Source organism: Carcharhinus amblyrhynchos, chromosome 1 (assembly GCF_965287045.1).
Source record: "Carcharhinus amblyrhynchos chromosome 1, sCarAmb.v2.hapA, whole genome shotgun sequence".
NCBI lineage: Eukaryota > Metazoa > Chordata > Chondrichthyes > Carcharhiniformes > Carcharhinidae > Carcharhinus > Carcharhinus amblyrhynchos.
The window spans coordinates 115,228,785-115,250,498 of record NC_137324.1 but is presented as its reverse complement, the minus strand read 5'-3'; the positions used below and the strand labels follow the sequence as shown (position 1 = coordinate 115,250,498).

General features: G+C 41.9%; 1 protein-coding gene across 3 annotated transcripts in view; it reads right to left on the bottom strand.

Moving 5' to 3' along the window:
* prdm5 (PR domain containing 5) overlaps positions 1-21,714 on the bottom strand; it is a 274,967-nt gene that overhangs the window by 39,687 nt on the left and 213,566 nt on the right. For all 3 annotated transcript variants that reach the window (XM_080199169.1, XM_080199189.1, XM_080199178.1), the window contains one exon: positions 715-800. In XM_080199169.1, coding sequence (XP_080055295.1) covers positions 715-800 — 86 coding nt within the window. The remainder of the gene's footprint in view (positions 1-714; positions 801-21,714) is intronic.

Sequence of the window (21,714 nt, the reverse complement as noted above, 5' to 3'; positions counted from 1 at the left end):
ATGGCACTGCCAAGGGGCTGGGCCTGAAGGTGGATCTGAGTGGATGTCTGAGTGGGGGTCTGAGGGAGAGAAGGGGGGGCTGGTTGGGGGGTTGAATCACCCTCATGCTTGTGTGTGTGTGTGTGTGTGTGTGTGTGTGTGTGTGTGTGTGTGTGGGGGGGGGGGGGGGGGCGGGGGGGGGCTTGCTATTTGTGCATGGGGGGCACAATGCCCCGCTTCCCTGAGGGGTTGGTGGTGCTCCTGTGGTCAGTGGGGGACAATATTTCTGTCCGTCTTCAACTGTGGAGATGGGGCGCCCTTTAAAAGAGGCTGGCTGGCATGTTTCTCAGGATGCATAAATTTGCATTCATCAGGTGGGTGAATGCTAACAGACGCTGCCAGCACCAGCAGGAAACATTCCAGCTTTCCCATTGGCCTGGGCACCTAGTCCCGATTTGGGAGAATCGCGGCCTTAAGTCATTTTTTGGGATAATTCAGCCCGAGATCTTCAAAATTGAGAAGTTACTTTGGCTGGGAAGCTGTATTAACGGCTGAGTTATGTATAGAAATAACTCGCAATGAGAGATAGAGAGAATGGAAGTAGTTCACCTTAAAACTCTGAAAATTAATAGTGCTGTTTCAGTTCAAAATTAACTTTACCTGTAATCTTAATTGCGGCAGTTGTTTCCACTATTTGGAAGGAAGAAAGTAGTAAGAAACATGATCTCCTCTTACCCGTGTGTGTGTTCTAATATGCATCTTTAATCCGTCATTCTTGCTGAAAGCTTTGTCACAGTAGGGACACTGGTAGGGGCGCTCACCTGCAATGCAGATAATCATCAGTAAAGCACAGAACACAGCACAGAATGACAGAAAAAAAGGGAGCTGCTGCCTTGCGGTACTTCAAGGGAGCACAGCATGGCCAGATGAACACTTTCTCCTTTAGTTTAAACTTTGTTTTTGGATCAAACAGGCAGATCAGAGCTTTGGATAAACTGTGCGTAAAGAAAGGTTTCCCTCAGTCACTTGAAGGCTGGATCAAAGTTCCACTCCAAACTGTTTGATCTTTGCCAACAAGATACAACTCCACACATAGATCTTTTATTTTGGAAAAGCATACAAGGCAACAGTGAGCTAATGAATGTACAGACCATTCCTGCTATTATACATATAATATTAACTGCCAGTCAAAATGAACTCCAATGTTATGGTTAAATATCAAAGTCAAATTGTACTTTGATACAAGTTAAAGTCCCATTTTAATATTTTAAAAGTCACGAAACTTCAAAATATAGAGTACATCCAAGGTATACAGTATAAAGCCAAATGAATAAAGCTTCCCTTAACACTCATTTTCTTCCATGTAAGCCATCACCAATGCCATTTAACTAAATGCATGATATGCAAATATTTCTCTGCAAGTAACAACAATTAGAATCCAAAAATCAACTATATATCTTTTATGTTCATTCCTGAGCTGCGTGTTCCTATTCAGTGATTACTTCTGGTCCCCGATTAGAAATTAAACTCACATCAAGCACCTCGTCACTCTCTGAAATATTTTATTTCAGTAGTCTACCAAATTATACAAATAAAATGCCACAATCTTCAACTTTAGAATCATAGAATCCCTACAATGCAGAAGGAGGCCATTCGGCCCATTGTGTCTGCACCAACACCAATCCACCCAGACCCTATCCCCACTTAGTTACCTTGCTAATCCTTCTAACCTATCATATCTTGAAGCACTAGGATTAATTTAGCATGTCCAATCAACCCAGCCCACACATCTTTGGACTGTGGGAAAAAACTGAAGCAGCCAAAGGAAACCCACACAAACACCTTGAGAATGTGCAGACTCCACACAGAAAATGGCCCAAGTCAGGAATTGAACCCAGGCCCCTGGAGCTGTGAGGCAGCAGTGCTAACCGCTGTGCCACCATGCTGCCCGAATTGTAGAACCCCTACAGTGCAGGAGGCTGCCATTTGGCCCATTGAGTCTGCACTGACCACAAACCCAGCCAGACCTTATTCCCATAACCCACATATTTACCCTGCTAATTTAATGGCTTGCATTTCAGAATGTACTGTTAAAAAGACCCAAAATATTCTGGAACAGAAAAATCTTTACAATGTTCAATGTATAGTTCTGATAATCGAGTGAAATGTTGTGAAATCAAGTTACTCATCCAAATGTGGTTAGTTGTCAGTGTATTTAATCAGAAATTTGAAATATCAAACTTGACCAGTGGGTCAAATATTTAACTGTAATATTTTAATACTGTTCTCCTGTAATGCTTGATGTATATATGTGTAATTGAAATCGGCCCTGAAATAGCAACCTGTTGTACTGCCTTGTGAAGCAGCAAACAGTGGTGAGGACATTAAAAGAAATCAAAAGAATAAACACACAGAAAATCCATTAATGTATATCCATGGAATACAGAGTCCCATGTTTGCAATAAATATCAATTTGCACATTCCTACCTGTACAGGTACATGAGAGAACGGAATACATTTTTAAGTAAAATTAGTATTTCAAATAACCCATCATAATTATTTCTAGCTTCAACAAGCCCTGAGTAAATTTAAATTGGACTTTACTAATGTACATCAAGTCAATATAAAGCACCTTCATAATTCACTCTCTAAGATTCTCTATCTATCCGTGCCTTTACCATAACCAAAACAGTAAGAAGCAAGGTAACTGAAGTTGATGGCATACGATATAACATTCATCCATGTGTCTGTTATCACACAAATTTTGTTTATGAACACTGCAGAGAGGTAGTTTATCACACCAAATTCCATTTAGTATATACAATAAAGACATGACTGCTTCATTGCAATATATCAAATAAGCAGCATAACTGAAAGTCATCTGTTAAAATCTTACTTTGTTCTCTATCTTTGATAAGAAAGCCAAGCAGTTAAAAAATCCACACAGTGAGGGAATTAAGAATGATACGAAAACAAAAAAAATCGAGATGAAGAGAGTGGGGGAATGATAGAGCAAGAAACAGATAGAATTACTCAAACAAAAATGCGATCAGTGGACCTGTGTTGTCCCAGCTATTATTTGATGTGTTCCCTTCTCAAAAGTACAAAGGGGAAGGCTTTTTCTTCCATGAGAGATGAAGAAAAAGATAATACCTAACTCCAGTACTTAGAAAGTCAAAATTAACCAGAAAACAATTATTTTGAAAGATACAATGAGTCAAAAGGAGTGAAGACTGAACCATATAAACACTAATATAATGCCACACTACAATGCACAGGCAAGGGATATTGCATAGTGAAATGTGGATAGCAACGCATTGCCATTTTTGTAAAGAGATAGATAAAACTGTCAAGGACCAAATAGTTTTGTTCACTGGTCAACTGGATGGAACTATTATGGAGCATCAGAAAATGGCTGATATGTTAAACAAAATTTTCCATATCGGGCTTCATAAATGAAGAGCTAAGACAAATTCCAGATCCAGTTAAACTGATTTCAGAATCTGCAACATCTGCAGAGGTCAGTAAAGCATGTGTTGTGAAGAAATTCAAGCAATTAAATATTTATAAGCTGCAGAAACAGATGGCATGCACCTAGCAATCCTCCTGCAAATATAAAGGTGAAGTTCTATTTCATGTTTTTAGCAGTTCCACAAGTACAGAAATTGCACCTGAGGATTGCAAGATGGATACGGATCAGGGAATGATTAGTCTAATGGTGACAATGCAGAAATACTCAAAATAATTTCATCAAATCTCATCAGTGCCCATTTGTAAATAGTTAAAGAAGTAACAGGTCATGCCTCATAAACTGACCAGACTTCAATAAAAAAATTAATAGATCAGAAATATCCTGTGAATATGTAATCAACAACAATTCTCCATGTGAGGCTTCTGACAAAGATTAAGTTTCATCAAATAAATGGCAGAATTGGACACCGACTTGGCAAAAAGCATTCCCTTTAGATAGCCCAGCTGGTTAAAGCAGTGGGTCCTAAAATTAAGTTGGTCTCAGTTTTGGTTCCTCTTATATGCTGAGTTATCTGATATCAGTTAGGCTGTTGGTAGAGGCATAACTGGCCTCAGCATCATTGGATTGAGGGCGCAAGGGTTTGTGGAACTGGCCAGGATTCCTCTTCCTAATAAGTACATAGCAACTCCTATTGGAAATACAATTGTATACAAAGGTGTGGTTGGCTTGGTCATTGAATAAACTTCACGCACATTGTCTAGGCGTATACATGAAAAATGGCCATCTGGATAATGTACTAGCAGCCAAATTTGAGTTATGTAATCATAGCCCAAAAATGAGTTATTGCCTTGAGCTGAGGGCAGGGAAGGCAAAGCAAAAGGAGAAGAAAACTGACAGAAAAAGGGAAAAGACTTTTTCTCCCCCCAAAACGAAAGAACACGACAATATAATTAAACTCTGCTGACATAACAATATGACAAAATGTTGTGCAGCAAATTGAGACATTTCAACACAAAATACTATATAAAGCTTCACCGTAATTTGTTCTAGGTCCCCCAACTACATCTGCAAAAACAATATTGTGTGACATACGTATAATACAAAAAGTGCTGATGGCACCAAGATGATTAGAATAAGCAAAGTTTAGAAGACTTAACCAAACTGAATAAACTAAGTGCTGAGCTAAGGAAAGGTAGATGGATTTCAAAATGATTAAGTAAAAGGGAATCCATGCTGGTTCAGGAAATATGAACCATGTGTGCAGAGTGGATGAATCCTATTTAAAATGGGCCAGTTAATTGTGGAACTGGGCAAAGCTCAATTGTATAGGAATGCATCAACTCTCACTTTGCAGGGAGTACCACATGAATATTTTTCATGAGTGTCTCATCTTTTATTGGGATGGCAGAACTCAAAACTGATATCAAATCAGCAGTAAAAATAAGTTAGATTTGTGAAATCAGGAGAAGCCAAACTGAATTGGGGAGGCAGTGGCTTAGTGGTATTGTCACTGGACTAGTATCCAAAACCTAGGGTAAATGATCCGAGGACCCAGGTTCGAATCCCAAAGCAGCAGATGGTGAAATCTGAATTAAATAAATGTCTAGAAATAAAGGTCTAATGAGGACCATGAAATCTTTGCCAATTGTCATAAAAACCCATCTGGTCCACTCATATCCTTTAGGTAATGACCTTTACCTAGTCTACTACAGCAATGTGCTTCACTCTTAACTGGGGCAAATACAATTAGGGGTGGCCCAGCCAATGACAAAGAATAAAAATGCATGTGTAATGCGGGCTGGTCATGTAGAACAGAACACATTACATGATTGTAATTTTGGTCAGGTGAGATATTACTGCATAAAACTTTAAGACCTGAAACCAACTGGCCCTGAACTCCCCCACTTCTGTTTTAATGGATGGGCCACTAATTGGTTCCAAGGGTGCAGGTTGTTCATTGAAATATTTTCATGAGACTGCATGCCTCAGGTTTTATCTAATTCAGGTTCATTGTTGGTCAATGGAGCTTCCCAGGCTCGGGAAACTCAGCATCAAAAGAGAGGCAGGGATTGCTGCAAGAAACAGATCTTTTTCAAGCACTACTTGTGGATAAGGTACAGTGGGGCTGCTTTTCCCTCAACTCACACGGCAGCAACCCACTCCCCAGTCCAGATGACTGGAATCCCTCCTCTGAGCATCCCTCAGCTTCCCCCACCTCTGCTACTGATCCCTCTCCAATCAACTATCCATCAAGCCACATTATACCTACCTCCCTCCTTAAGATCTCCTAAAAATCTATCTGAACCTGGGCAATGGGCTCTCCTACAGTGTTCCCTGCCCGACAGAAAGCCTAAGCTGTCAATCAAGCAAAAAAAGCATGCACATTGGTGCAGTTAAAATTCCAAATATTGGGCCGAAAGTCTTTATCATTTCCAGATACAGAAGCGCATGTGCCCCTTTTGTGACAGGAGTGACAGGATGATTCTTCGTCATGAGAACAAACGCATAGAAATGAACTTGCTTTCATTGGATAAAAGCAATTGGAGATGGGGAGACATCATCCTCGGCTTAAACATTTTGAGCGTCATAAGTGATGTAAATAAATCTACTAGTCTTTGGCTGTGACCACTGAAATGGATGTGACGAAATTAACAATCCGAAAGAAGGTCTACCAAATTTGGAGAATGGCCTCCTTCTATCCAATAAAATTGTGCACATGTTGAGAAGGCCTCCAGGATGATCAAAGTTCTGTTTTGTAGGGGCGGGGGGGGGGGGGGGGGGGGTGGAGGCTGCAGGCCACCCTAATTCAAGGACCATATGGGAATTTCCGGGTAAGTTTAAACTTCCAATGGACATTAACTTTGAACTGGGAACCAACTGAGGATGGTTCCAACTCTCTTACCAAACTGGTTACCTAGGAAAAGTTAGAAGGACTAAAACCACTTCTAACTATGCTTCTGATACCCCCATTGCCTGACTAGCCCCACCCCGATTACCCTGTCCCCTCCTTCACCATGCCCCAAGCTTTGGGGCATTAAAACCCTCTCCGTTTCCATAAGGATTCTCTCCACTATTTTTCTGAGGGTTCCTTCACTGAGTCAATTCCGCAGGATCCTTGATTGGAAGGCTGCTCTAAGGGAAATGGAGGAAGATGTGAATATTTTTGCGTCTCTTCAGGGTCAGGTACCCTACTCAAAAGATTTGGTCCACTGTAAATTTGAAAACTGGAGTGAATCTAGAAAAATCCCCTGTGCTCCTGTCCTTTAAAGACATCAGGTTTTAACAGACTGCCTGTTTGCCTACGTTTAGGTTTGAGTCCATTAGCACAATGTTTGGACTTATTGCTGTACACAGACAGAACATACAGGAAATTTGGGTAGGCACTGTGCGTCATTATACTGCAACTTAAAATAATGGTTTGAATATAAAGCATGGCACCCACCCACCTATGTAATATGCACTTAAGGGTAGGAGGGTGAGGTTGCCCACTGACAGTGCAGAACTGGAAATTACCCTGTCAGAAAGCAAACCAATGTACCTATCATGCCAACAGTATTAGCAGAATCTCAGTGAATGCCATGAGGAATCATCATGTCTAAATATTTGTTACTCAGTTTTGGACAAATGATCATCAAGAAACATTAGCCATGAATTTCACTGGGTCTAAGCTTCCTCAGAGTTGCAGTCCAGTCAGATTGCAGCTTTGCTCCTACTATTTTACTTTGGATTGTTTCCAATCATTTTTTCCTCAATTTTCCAATCCAAACTGGGTGATAACTGTACAGGGCAGCAGCTTCCCAGGGCCTTCTATCAAAGGCTTCAGAGTTGGATGCAAGGAGGCAATGTCCCCTTTCTTATGGCATTGACTGCTGCAAATTAAGTAGATTTAAAGGTCCAGCCACTTGTGAGCTGGACGTCAGGCAGCTGTGAGGGGCCATGCAGTCTGGTGGGTGGGTGTTTCCCTTCCATTCCCCTGGTGCTCAGAAGCATTACATCCATGTTGATATTCTGTGAGATTCAGTGGCAAGGGGTAAATAATTGTTCCAGAATTTTAAACCCCAAAAGAATCTTGATATTAGTGAAAGCTATGAATAAAGACATTTTATAAAAGAAGCAAACCTTGCAGCTACAACTGTCACCTTAATCCAGGAATGATTGACCATGCCTTTAATGAGAAACCACAAAAAATTACATTTGAGTAATGATGCATTTGGCAAAAATGATGTGAAGTCTTTCAACAGTGACATCCAACTGTATAAACCACCTTATAGATGCAAAACCTACCATGTCTAATTTGATTAAAATTCAACATTTCTCTTAATTCATTACTACATCAGGGTATTTGGTTTATATGCAACTGTGAAAATTCTTAGTTTATCATTAATTCCTGTCTGACACACAACAGCATACAGGTGCATGCGAACTCTTGCCTCTTACTTCTGAAATGTGTAGACTGTGCTATAATTATACCAGCCAGATTTTCCCCACAATATACTTAATGTTATTTCATCATTTCTGTGTGAAAGGAACCTCAAAAGAAGTAAAGAAGTAACAACCAATGAACTGACCGTCAATAAGAACATTAGAAAAGCAAACCTTTGAAGTTCATCCCTCTGCTGTCCTAACTTTCCCACTTTAACATCCACATGGCATTTTAAATGCACCTAATGTTTCTGCCTTTATCAATCCGACCGGGAACTTCTCCCAAACATTTATAATTCTTTGAGTAAACAATTTGCTCTCAATATCTGTTTTAAATTTATTTTTCACTATTTAAATTTATGCATCAGATGCTCTTCCTTGACTTACTTTGAAGTACAGATACATCTGAATTCTTACAAAATAAGTTTGTGTGAGGGCTTGGCATTAGAGAGCAGTAAATCAGGAACAGGTTGATGGTAAACACTATATGGCATGCAAATCTGAGTCATCTAGCTGGTATCTATTACAATGCAGTAGTCTTACCTTGAGATTACCTTCTTATATGCCATTTTCTCTCCCATCTGTGCCTGCACTCAGCAGATGCTATTATACAGCACTTAGCCTAGCTGCCATCTCCTGCGTGCTCCCATTCCAACCTAGAGCGGTAGGAAGGGATCACTACACAACCTGTTCACAGGTTCTATTTCATGCCCCTTTCCAGCTTTTGGAAATGTTGATAAATACTAAAATGCCTATTAAAGGCTCCAAGAATGTTTGATCCCTGATACAGGTATCTATTTTAAAGCATCCAAGTCCCTTTAAATTTTCTGAAAGGCTGATATTTTACTCCCACACCAATGTTTCCTGCAACAAGGTCATTTTTATTGTCTTCAGTTTATTTACATAAGTTGGTTATTATAAATTCAGGCAAGGATAGCTCTCCTGGCACACTACAGTCACGTACATGAATCTGTGGCAACTCCTCTGCATCTTCAATGAGACATTCCCTGAGCTGTCTTTTGTAGACCATGGAACTTGCAGGTCGGTATACTTCCCTCACAGTCCATTCTCTTTATGCACAAGATTAATCATTTTTCTTTATCCTTTCCAATGTATATTTTTTAAATAATAGGTTGGAATTTTATCTTTGAAGCGGGTACCATGAATTGGATTTGAATGTTTTTCTGACACTGCAATCTAACCTCCATCTTGGCAGTACTTATGTGCTCTATTTTCACCCTGAGATGATGAGCATGGGCTGAAGCCTGAGCCACTGCCTCCCGAGGCAGTAACAAAAACAGGTGGATAGTGAGGTCAGCAGGTTAGAAGGCTTGCCGTCGTTTACTGGGACAGAGGCCCAGTTGTGTTCGTGGGTGTTCAGTGTTCTAGTTCTCACACTTCCTCATCCCCTCTCCATGCCACATCACGCCTCGATATATATCATCCCATCAAGCTCCCTCATGTCTCTCATCTACCATCAAGCCTCTCATATCATGCATGTTCCCTCCACTCATCCTCATATGTCCCATGATCTTATCATGACAGCTCATATCCCCCATGATACCCTCATATTCCCCAGTTCTCCAAACAGCTGAATGCAGTAGTCAGTCTTGAAGCTCAGTCAAGGGTTCATAATGAAGTCATCCATTCAGCCTACTTATGTTGATAGTTGCTACATATTCTCATTATGAATGTTCCGTTGAACTCGAAGAATGACTAATACACTCAGCTTTTTTGACTGACAGATTTATTTGCTTACAATAACTTTATCTTTCTTTGAAATTGTTTTTCAATGCATGTTTGTCTATTTGAACATAAGGTAAAGTTAGAAAGATGTTAAAGATTTCTTGAAATGGGAATTTAATTGCTTATGTTTAATTGGCAGACTTATTAGAATGGAAATGTTTTTCCTCTAGCCATTGGTCTAAACATGCTGGTGAGCAAGCTGCAAAGAGCTTGGGCTGTTTTGCAAGAGTACCCTGATCTCTCAGTGCACTGGGAGACCCCCTCCCACCCCACAGACATCAGGACTACCCCCATTGACAGTATGCTCTTACGCTCCCATCCCTGACACGGGTGGCCCACACTAAGGCATCAGGGCTCTTCCAATGGGTGCCCCTGTTGGGGAGGGAACACCACTGACATGCTCCCATCATCATGATCCCTTGCATAGTCCCCCTGTCATGGCCCCCATCCAGACCTCACACCCCACGCATTGCTCCTGGCACACTGGCAGTGTCCAACTGGTGCTGCCAGGGTGCAGGGTGGATACCATCTAATTGGCACTGTCTGAACATGCCCCTAACTATCCAACTGCCTCCAAGCTCCCTGGCGTTGCCATCACGCCTGGCCTGTGCTACTGGAGATCAGTAATGATACTCACCATTATGGCACCTTGCCCAAAAGCTGGAAGATTCCTTGCACTGAAATTTAAATGGACTATGCATATTTAAATACTACTTACTTTTTGCTTCTTCAAAAGGGACTGGGAACATCGCAAACCATTTCGTACTGGGCTTGCATGGTATTTTTCCGGCTTGCTGCACTGATGTCTGGGTGCATTGAGGTCATAAAATCGCATCCAGCAGGTAAGAGTTTCTACAGATTTCTAAATATTGAAAGAGCTAGCAAAGTGAGCATCGGGCTGACACAAAGTGTGTCTAGGAAATTGATTATGGAAAGTAGGGCTACAGCAGATCAAATAAACAGCTACTTTTCATCAGTTTTCTCTCTGGAGTTTTCCAATATATTCTAGAATTCAAGACAAATCAGTGTGCCAAGTCAGACCTTTTCCATATCAACTTCACTGAACATTAATACATCTACAATTCTAAAGTTATGAGTATGGTGCAAAATTTTTAAATTGTAAACTTGAGAAGGCAAACTACCTGCCAAAGAAGTGACAAATGTTGTTTCAAAGTCCTCCTGTCCCACGAGACCAAATGTTCTAGTGGCCATAGTGGTGTGGCTGTCTGCTACCATTATTCAAATGACTACCACCCCAGGGTTTGTGATGGGGTCAGGGTGAGGGCAGACATGTTAGATGGAAGACTTGACCCACAGGTGTCGAGCAAAGGTTCCTGACTAGCCTGCTCACTGTGGCAACATGGAGCTGCTGTTGACTCCCAGCCTTTGAAATCTATCAAGCCCAGTTAAAGGTGATCTTTTGTTCTGTCCACAACTCACGTGCCTATTTTGTTTGATCATTTCAAAACCCTAATCTGTGTAGAGTTGCGGGCCAACTAAATAAAGGGACCACATTGTCTCAAAACAGAAGTTTTCCATTTTAAATTTATATGTATCACAAATCACTAGTAATTGCCCCCAGAAGCCTGCTGCTACCAATGGACTCAAATGGTGGTGCAAGATTCCAGGGCTGGCGGTACGAGATTCAATTTGCACTAAATGAACAAATCTCACATCTGCTGAAACTTAACGCTGTCTCTCCTGTGACCTATGGGGTCCCTAATCATGGCAGCCACCCTCCAGACTCCAAAGGATCTGCTGGTGCTAAAGCTGCTAATGCGCCCACGCACACTTTTAAGTTCAGTTTCATTTTTCTTTAATGTTGAGTTCTGGGCCACTGAATAAGTGCTGACAGCTGAAAACAGCCACACTCTTGTCCCCACAGTTATGATTCTGCTGGTAGTAGTCTGAAAGCTATTAGGGCTGCCTATTAGTAATTAATTGCAGCTTTAGTGCCTGCTAATAAATGTATCACTGTCGAGGTTGAGCACAGGTTGGAAATACTGAAAATTAAGACAGCTACTTTCAGCCTCAACTGTACAACCAATCATCAACATGCCCGAAAATGCAAAGGAAGTTAATCATTTTGGGGTAAGACTGCTTATCATTTGTTCTTCCATAATCGAAGAAACAGCTGGAACATTATCCCACATTTTGCAGTGGTTGTTGATAGCTCATTGATAAACAATACGATGGTCATCACATGATAGCCCCAAGCCATGGGCCTGCTACTCTTTTGTCCAAATCCAAATCTAACAGCAATATCCCAGCAGCCCACCTAGTATCAGTGCTCCCCTGTATCAGTGAGCATCCATGTTAAAAGGTCATCACTGTGGTACAGTTGTAGCACTCATCTAAATGAGAAGAGTTCAAGTTCCACTCCAATGGCTGAGTTCATAATCAAGTGCAGTACTGAGGTAATGCTGCGCTGTAAGAGGTGCCACCTTCAGATGTGATTTGAAATTGGGTCTCCATCTGTACATCTTCCCAGTCCAAAATCACAGCATCCAGTGGGCAAATTCCTATACAGCACAGCCAAGATCAGGTATAGAGCAGAGTAGAGCTTCACACCATAATGAATCAGGGCTCTAACTAGTGGCATTGGCACGTCGGCATAGTGTTCACTGTTCACCTTCAATGTTACAAGCACAAAGTTATAGCTCAAAAAATCTCTAAACTGTCGCAAATTATTTAGCACAGTGAACCATATATAAAGAGGATTTTTGAACTCCATTTGCCAGAATCTGTCACCATATTACAGAAATAGCAGCTTAACTACGTCTGGTCAATTTTCCATCTATTTTGTTTTAAAAAAAATCAGCAATTCTTTTCTCTAAAGCATTCTAAATCGCCAGCTTCCGGTAGTCAATCTGAGAAAAACATTTTAAAATGTATTTACGGGGAAGCTAGACAAGCATATGAGGGAGAAGAGAATAGAGGGTTACAACAATAGATTTAATGAGAAAAGATAGGGGAAGGCTTGAGTGAATCAAACACTGGCATGGACTGCTTGGTTTGACTGGCCTGTTCTACGCTATTTTCTAAAATATTTGTTTGTTCATGGGATGTATGTATTGCTGAATAGAGCTAAGTTAATTGCCCATCCCTGCTGTTGAAAATGTGTTGGTGGGCTGCCTTCTTCAACCGCTGCAGTCTATGTGTTGCAGAAGTACCCACAATGCTATCTGAGAGCAAATTCCAGGATTTTGACCCAGCAACAGTGAAGGATCGGTAATATAATTCAAGATGGTGTGTGACTTGGAGTGGAATCTGTGTGTGGTGGTGTTTCCGTGAAACTGTCGCCCTTGACCTTCTCGGTGGTAGAAGTAGCAGGTTTTGAAGGAGCATTGGGTAAGTTGATGTGTTGCATCTTGTAGATGGTACACATGGCTGCCACGGTACAACAGTGTTGAAGGGAGCGAATGTTTATGGTGGTAGGTTGGGTGCCAATCAAGCGGGCTGCTTCATCCAGGATGGTGTCAAGTTTCTTAAATATTGTCAGAACACCACTCATCCAGTCAAATGGAGAGAATTCCATTAAACTCCTGGCTTGTGCCTTGAAGATGGTAAAGACAGAAGGTGAGTTAATCACGGCAGAATTCTCAGCCTCTGACTTGTTCTTGTGGCCAAAGTATTTATAAGGCTAGTCCACTTCAGTTTCTGGTCAATAGTAACACACCCGGAATGTTGATAGTGGGGTTTTCAGCGACGGTAATACAATTAAATGTCAATGGGAGATGATTTGTTCTCTCTTACTGGAGAGGGGCATTGCCTGGCACTTAAATATGCAAGTGTAACTTGCTACTTATCAGTCCAAGCCTCAGTGTTTCCATGTGCAGCAAGGGCTGTACAACACGCCCCAAAAGATTCTGAATGTGTACAATCATAAGTGAAAATCCCCACTTCTGACCATATGAAGTAATTGATGAAGCAGCTGAAGGAGATTGGGCCTGGGACGCTACCCTGAGGAGCTTCTGCAGCATTATCCAGAGCCTTGGATATTTGAGCGCCAACAACTACTATCAACTTCATTTGTTCTAGACATGACTCTAACCAGAAGAGAGATTTCTTTCTGATTCCCATTGACTTTAGTTCTACTATGGTTCCCTGAATCCACACTTGTCAAATGCCACTTTGATGCATGTCAAGGACAAATCACTCTCATTTCACTTCTTGAGTTCAAGAAACAGTGAAGGATCGGTAATATAATTCAAGATGGTGTGTGACTTGGAGAGGAATGTGTGTGTGGTGGTGTTTCCGTGAAACTGTCGCCCTTGACCTTCTCGGTGGTAGAAGTAGCAGGCTTTGAAGGAGCATTGGGTAAGTTGATGTGTTGCATCTTGTAGATGGTACACATGTTTCCTCTGCATGTTTGCATCAAGGCCGTAATGGAGTCAGGAGCTGAATGGCCCTGGCAAAACCCAATTAAACATCAGTGAAGAGGTTATTGCTGAGTAAATGCCACTTGTTGGCATTGTCAATGATGCCTTTGCTGATAATCAAGAGAAGACTAATGGGGAGTTAATTGGCTGGGTTAGATTTGTCCAGTTTTTCAGACAGGACATATATGGGCAATCTTCCCCCTTGCCGGATGCAGTGCTGTAGCTGTGTTGGAACAGCTTGGTTAGGGACGTGTAACCAACTTTACAATTCTTTACAGTAAAATTCCAGCCTGTCAATGCATGACAGTTTAGGAAGCAACTCAACTATATTAATGAAAATAAGATTTCAAACTTCATGTTCAAATTCAGTCCCCTACTCCTCCTCTCAGCAGGATCTTCTGCTCTCCTATTTAAACAAATCATTATTAGTGGCTACATTTCTGGTTAGAAGACTGTGGAACATTGTCTATAGACTTTTTCATTTATTATCCATGGTGAGAAATGCATCAGGGTAGATGCATGGATGTTCGTCCAGTGACAGGAACAGCTAAACTCCTATCATACCACTGGAATACCAATTTGCAACATATTGTTAGAATACTCCAAATGATGGATGCCTCTGAGATTTCCTGTATTTCCAAAACTCTGCAAGCAATTTATAAAATCTTATTTCTGAAGATGTCACATATTAGTAGACCTGTCGGAATTAAAACTTGCAAAGGAAATGGGAATCCCAAGGGGTTAAATGTTTTACTGCAATGACTTCCAAGAGGTTGTTTCTTTCATAAACAAAAAGATAAGCAACATCAGATTTTTAAAAAAATATCAAAGACATGCATTCCTCAGATAAAATACAACACAAAGCGTACAGAGAAAACTGCCTTAACCTTGTATATAGCCTACTTAAAATTAATGCTTCATTTATCTTCACTGGAATGAATGCATTTGGCAATCCAACCCAATTTGTCATTAAAAATATACATCCAGATACATCTTCTACAACTTCAATAACCTACGTGCACCTTCACTTTTCATGTGGTCCATATATTGGAATTGAAAAGTGTGAAGAAATTAAATACAAAAAGTAAAATAAAGCACTTGAAAGATAATGTGAGAAACATAATATTAGGCAAATTTCACAGCAAGTCTCCTGTTAGCAGTCATCTTTCTAACTCCTCTGCAAAATGCAGCTTTGATTTTTTTCCAGTATACAGAAGATTATACTTATAAATCTCTACAAATTTTCAGAAAACCTTGATCAGAGAGTCTACATGTTCAAGGTATGACATCTCTGTATGCTTTCCAAAATCCACCCAGGCTTTGATGCCTGGTTTTCAAAAGAATTCAAGGTTACAAATAGCTCATTAGACTTGGCTCCAATGATAGATTTTTTAATTACGCTATCTTTTCCTCAATATTAAACATGTTTATAACAGGTTGTAATGGAGATGCACAGCAATGTTTTTTTAAAAAGTTGGCAAGCATGGATTTTCTCAGTAGCACTGAGAATTAACCGAATTCCATCCTCCTGAAATCACACTCCTTTATGGTGGCTGGAAGCTGTGAAAAACAAGTGCTCAAGTGCTGTGGTTGTGTGTGGGGTGTTGGAGGAGAAAGTGCAAGTGGTGTGCTGATCATGTGTTAGTAACAACAGAAAATAAGTAACATATGATATGAAAAGTTATGAGGTGTGATTTTCCTGGCCCTTACTGCCAGCGGTTCTGGTTCCATCAAAGGCTGGATGGGTGAGCTATGACAAACGTAGATATCGATAGGGCCAGAAAATCCCACCGGCAGCCAATGGTGAGCTGCTCCTCCTACAAGAAAACATGTCCATGATATTCCCATTATAAAAAAAAGTGTTAGGCAATAAACAGCAGTGTGAAGAGTGTCTCTGCTGATAAGATCAAAGGTCTTGGTTCAGTTCACAAAGGCAATGTAGTGTTTTGTGCTGTTCACAACACTTCTCCTGTAACTGCCAAAGTCAGAAAATCATGTCAATTGTTTATCTGCCATCTCTGAAACCACAGTGAGATGCAGGGTCGATGTGTGATGCCAGGACCTGCAATCTGGTTGCTGCGATATAACAAAAGACCTTTCCCACAAAACTTAACGAGGAGATGCCTCTGTAATTGTAATCACTGTAGTCTGCTTTGGTTTTGTATAAGGTGACTATTTTTGTAACACACATGGCTTGAGGCACAAATTTTTCCTTCTAACAAAGATGCAAAAGTTCATTGAGATGCTGCAGTAATACTTGTTTTCTACTTTTGAGATTTCAGGTAGAATGTCATAATTTCTGGGGCTGTGCCAATGGTAAGATGGTCAATGGCCTTATTGAGTGCAGTGGTGAGCTTGCTGTCCAGCTTCTCCCTGACAGGAAGGTCTAGAATGGCATTGACAGCTTCTTCCATAACAACATCCTCTGTTGCAGTGGAGTTCCAGTTCCAACTTTCCAGCTAGCCAGGTTCAAAGATAATCGCCCTATTATCACCACTCACAGCATCTGCACAATTGATGCATCATATCGACCAGTCAAATAACACAACTGTAGATAATGTATATCAAAACAAGTTATTCCAGCTGTTGTATTACTAGACTGTTTGAAATATTTTTAATTCAGGCACCAGAGTGTGGTGACTAGGATATTTTCCCAGTAACTTAATTGCAGTCTTAACGTAAGCCTACTTGTGACACTAATAAAAAAAACTTTAAAGCAAATGAAATAAAAAATATATACATTTGTGGTTCACCAATAAGAACCGCTGAAAGAGCTCTACACCACTTCTTTCATTCACAGGGCACGATTTACCGGCCGTTCATGTCACACTCCTGCAGCAGCAAGTTTGGAGAATTTGGCACCCAACCATACCTCCATTCACTGCTGAGGGATGGGACAACCCTGCCGGCATGAATGATGGGAACATCCAGGTCACAGACTCTGCTAAACATCCATTGATTCGAAAAAGAGATCACAATAAGACCAATTTTCACTTTCAGTGATGGCAGAAAACCAGTGAAAGAAGTCCCAAATAAAGCTGATTTAAATTGAGCTGGTTTGATAATGGGCAGCCGATCCACTGCAGTCACTTTGCCACCGCTGCTAAAGGTGAAATATTTCACCATTCTCTACTGGTTCAGGTAGCACAAGTAATCATATTTGGATTTTGAAGTGCAACATTACTACATGTCCCACCTGGCTTGTGATAGTCATGTGACCTCTGTTGTGCAGGAACTTCTACAAGCTGCCATCTTGCAATCAGTTCAATAAAGACCTCTAACTGAGAGGACATCAAGAAACTCTGCTGTCTTTAAGCACAAAGGATCGACAGCATACGTGAGAAGCAGCATTACATGCCAAAGCTAAATGGAAACATGACAGCAAGTTTGTTCAAAAAGGCTATTCATAAAAATACTGATCATTTCTCATTTTTATAGATTTGTCCTTAAATGTACATATGAAATGTATTACGGAGGTCGAAAAGTCAACAGTATTGAATTTCCTCAGCATTTGAACACAACTAATACTGATTAATTTACTTCACCTTTCCACTAAAGTTTTGAAAAGGGTGCAAACTTCAAACCTTGCACAACCATCTACACTCAAGGTCATTGTCATTTCTTGATTTTAAGGAAACCTACCAGGAAGTGTGCCACTTATAACAAAAGCATAGATTTATTCATGAAGAAACACTCAGTCTGGATCTTATCTTGGAATTATCAATGGCCAAAAGGTGAACCTACTACTACTTCTGTACCACAGGGCGTAATTGATGCCAAAACATTCAATGTATTCAAGAGGCAGCTGGATACAACATTTGGGGTGAATGGGATCAAAGGTTATGGGGAGAAAGCAGGATTAGGCGGTTGACTTGTACGATCAGCCATGACCATGATGAATGGTGGAGCAGGTTTGAAGGGCCAAATGGCCTCCTCCTGCACGTATTTTCTTTGTTTCTTCTTCCTTGGCCTCAAAGGGATTTGGTGTAAATTGGGAAGGATACTAATCCAAGTGAAATAAGAAATAGTACCCTCTGAAGGGCAAAATTAGGCTTCATTAGCGAAGTTAGTCTAAACCAGACTGGAGATTAGGATCCATTTAGATTGGAACGGGGTAGGGATAAGTGTTAAAGTTGCTCCTGCTGCCGCCACTATGTGGGAATACAGAATCTGGCACTCTTTCAACTGTTTTCCTGGTTCCAAAATACTTAATTGGAAGGAATATTCAACAAAGCAGCTCAACATTATCAAAAGACTACTCCAGGAAGCCTGTAACCTTGAACCAATAATGTTTGCTGAGGCCAGGAACAGTGTTCTACCACAGTTATGATCCTGGCCCAACATGCCAGGATTGTCCTTCCACGCATTTTCAAGAGCAACATGTTTAGTTATGAGCAATAAGAAGAATGAGTTTCCTTCATATAGCGCCTTCAATGGAGGCATACATCACAGGAGCATAATCAGACAACAACTGATATTGAGTCAGAGAGAGAGAAAGATAGGAACAGTAATTAAAAGATTGCTCAAGACAGGTGTCAAAAGCTGAAGGCTTGAGTGCCAAAGAAAAGGGTAAAGTTGTTGCCTAAACTTTGGAGTCAAAAGGCAAGAGTCAAACACAACATGAAGGTTGTGAACAGTCTGTGTCACCTGAGCCCAACAACAGGAGAGGACTGGGTTCAATGTGAGGAAACAATTTGGTGGCACAGGCAAAAGTCAACAGCTTTGATCTTCCCTAAATTTAACCAAAGGAAATTCCAGCTCAATTAGAAGTGGATGTTAGAGAAGTGGGCTGATAAAACAATGAGAATAGAGAGGTAAAGAAAGTTGGTGGCAAGGTGGAACTAGGATTCACATACATTAAGAAACTGACATGATGGAGGCGATTCTCCAATTCCGACTTCGTAATTTTTTGGCGGGTCGGATCAGGCTGGACGATTCGCATGTGCGCTGATTTGTGAGATTTGCGCATTTGTTCCCAATGCACACGCATCTCCCACTGCCAGATATCTGGTGCAGTTGGGACCATACAGGAAACCGGTGGGGCCAGCAGGTAAGTACTTTCAATCTTATTTTAGTGTAATTTAAATGTCATTATCAGGCTCCCCAAATTTTGGGGAACTAGCGAAAGATCCCGCTGGACTGAAGGGGGGCAATCTAGCCACCCCCCCCTCCCCCCCCCCAGGGGATTGGACGGTTGCAGGAGGGTGGGGATGGTGCTCCCTGGGCATGGATACCCTGGCAGTGCCAGCCTGCACTCCCTAGCAAGGGGCAAGGTGCCCATGCACAGGGGACATCTTGGTACTGTCCACCAGGCATGGGGCAGTGCAGAGGGTGGGGCCCACTGCCACTCTGCAGACAGGATCAGTTGGGACTGGAGGAAAGCCAGTGATCAGGGTGGGCTGGTGAGTGGAGGTTGGTGGGGTGGGGGGGGGGGGGGGGGGCGGATTTTGTCACTACTGGGGTGGGGGGGGGGGGGCAAGAGGGGCAAGGCAGGGGCTGAAGATTGAGGTACTCTGGGACAGGAGGGTGGGTTGGGGCTGGCCAGGGAATGAGCATGGAGGCCAAGATTGGGCCATGGGGGTGGGGGTGGAGGGTGTGGCGGTGTTGAAGGGCAGCTCAACATTATCAGCCCAGGTTCCTGGGCTGGCAAGTGATCGAGTTGGCCAGTAAACGGGAGATTGACAGGTCGGGGCCACTATGCATGCGCAGAGGCCTGAAACTATCAGAGTCTGGCAAGAATAGACACGTTCCCCTGAACTTTTAATGATATTTATGATTGTAACCTCTGCATTTCACAGAGTGTGGGAGATTCGAGCCAGAACTCCCACTAAAAAACAATCATGATTTATACCATTTTTGCCGCAAATTCAGCACTTACTTTTTTGGGAGAATCACCCCAAATATTGCTGTGGATAAGCATATGGATGAGAAAGAGCAGGAAGTGCCTAGAGAGATCTTTAAGGATTCCAAGAGTTTGGATGTGTGGACTGGAACAGAATCAATTACAGGACATCCTCAAGCCATGACCGGACACCTAAGAATCTGGCAAAGTAAGTCTCATTCAGCTGTTCAATGAAGGAGAGACGTTAAGAGAGGATAGTATAATGAAACATGTCAAAGGGGCGGCACAGAAGCACAGTGGTTAGCACTGCTGCTTCACAGCTCCAAGGACTTGGGTTCGATTCTCAGCTCGGGTCACCGTGTGTGCGGAGTTTGCACGTTCTCCTTGTGCCTACGTGCGTTTCCTCCGGGTGCTCCGGTTTCCTCCCACAGTCCAAAGATGCGTGGTTTAGATTGATTGGCCATGCTAAAATTGCCCCTTCGTGTCCTGAGATGCACAGGTTAGAGGGATTAGTAGGTAAATGTGTAGGGATATGGAGTTAGAGCCTGAGTAGGAGTGTGGTTGGTGCAGACCTGATGGGCTAGATGACCTCTTTCTGCACTGTAGGGTTTCTATGATTCTATGTTGCAGCAAGAACAGAATGGGTGAAGAGGGATAGTGCACCTCAGGGCGGCGTAGTAGCATAGTGGTTAGCACTGCTGCTTCACAACTCCAGGAACCTGGGTTCAATTCCCAGCTTGGGTCATTGTCTGTGTGGAGTTTGCACATTCTCCCTGTGTCTGCGTGGGTTTCCTCCAGGTGCTCTGGCTTCCTCCCACAGTAAAAAGTCTGACAACACCAGGTTTCAGTCCAACCGATTTATTTGATAGTAAATTCACTAGCTTTTGGGTTAGCCCCTTCGTCAGGTGAATCCACCATTCACCTGACGAGGGGGCTAACCTGAAAGCTAGTGAATTTACTATCAAATAAATCGGTTGGACTGAAACCTGGTGTTGTCAGTCTTTTTACTGTGTTTACCCCAGTCCAACGCCGGCATATCCACATCATTCCTCCGACAGTCCAAAGATGTGCGGGTTAGGTTAATTGGCCATGCTAAATTGCCCCTTAGTGTCCTGGGTTGTGTAGGTTAGAGGGATTAGTTGGTAATATAGGGGGATAGGGCCTGGGTGGGATTGTGGTCGGTGCAGACTCGATGGGCCAAATGGCCTCTTTCTGCACTGTAGGGTTTCTATGAGAATCACAGAAGATATCATTTGTGATTCTGATAATGGTGATTTTAGCGCTTTTACAGGGGAGGAACCTTAATCGAGGAGGCATAAAAATGGTATTTCAAGAAAGATGAACACAGATTTGAGAGGTGACATATTCATCTTGGTCAGGAATTTGGAGATGGGGTGATAGTTTGCAATGACAGTGGGTGCCACAGAAAGTAGATTTTGGAGGAGCGGGTTTGAAAATAGGGACGTAGGTAATGGGAAAATGACTGGACCATTTGATCTCAAGTCTGATCTGCCATTCAACTATATCACGGCTGATTCATCTATCTCGATGCCATTAGACTGAACTATCCTCCTATCCCTTGACATTTTTAATAACCAGAAATCTATCCATCCCTGGATTTGCAAAGGAAATGGTATTGTATCCGAGGAGATGGGATCATTTGAATTACCAATTGGCATGGGGCCATGAGAGGAAGTCTAGGTGTTTTTTAATCACTTTAGTGTGAATACAGGAGAGGAAGAAGAATGTGGGGCTTAGACAACACAAGAGATAAGTCAAATGTCAAAGATGAGGACTCAGAGCTAGGACCATTGGAGAAGTCAAGGGGAAGGGAGTGATATAGCAGTTCATTGCTGTACCAATGGTCCTGA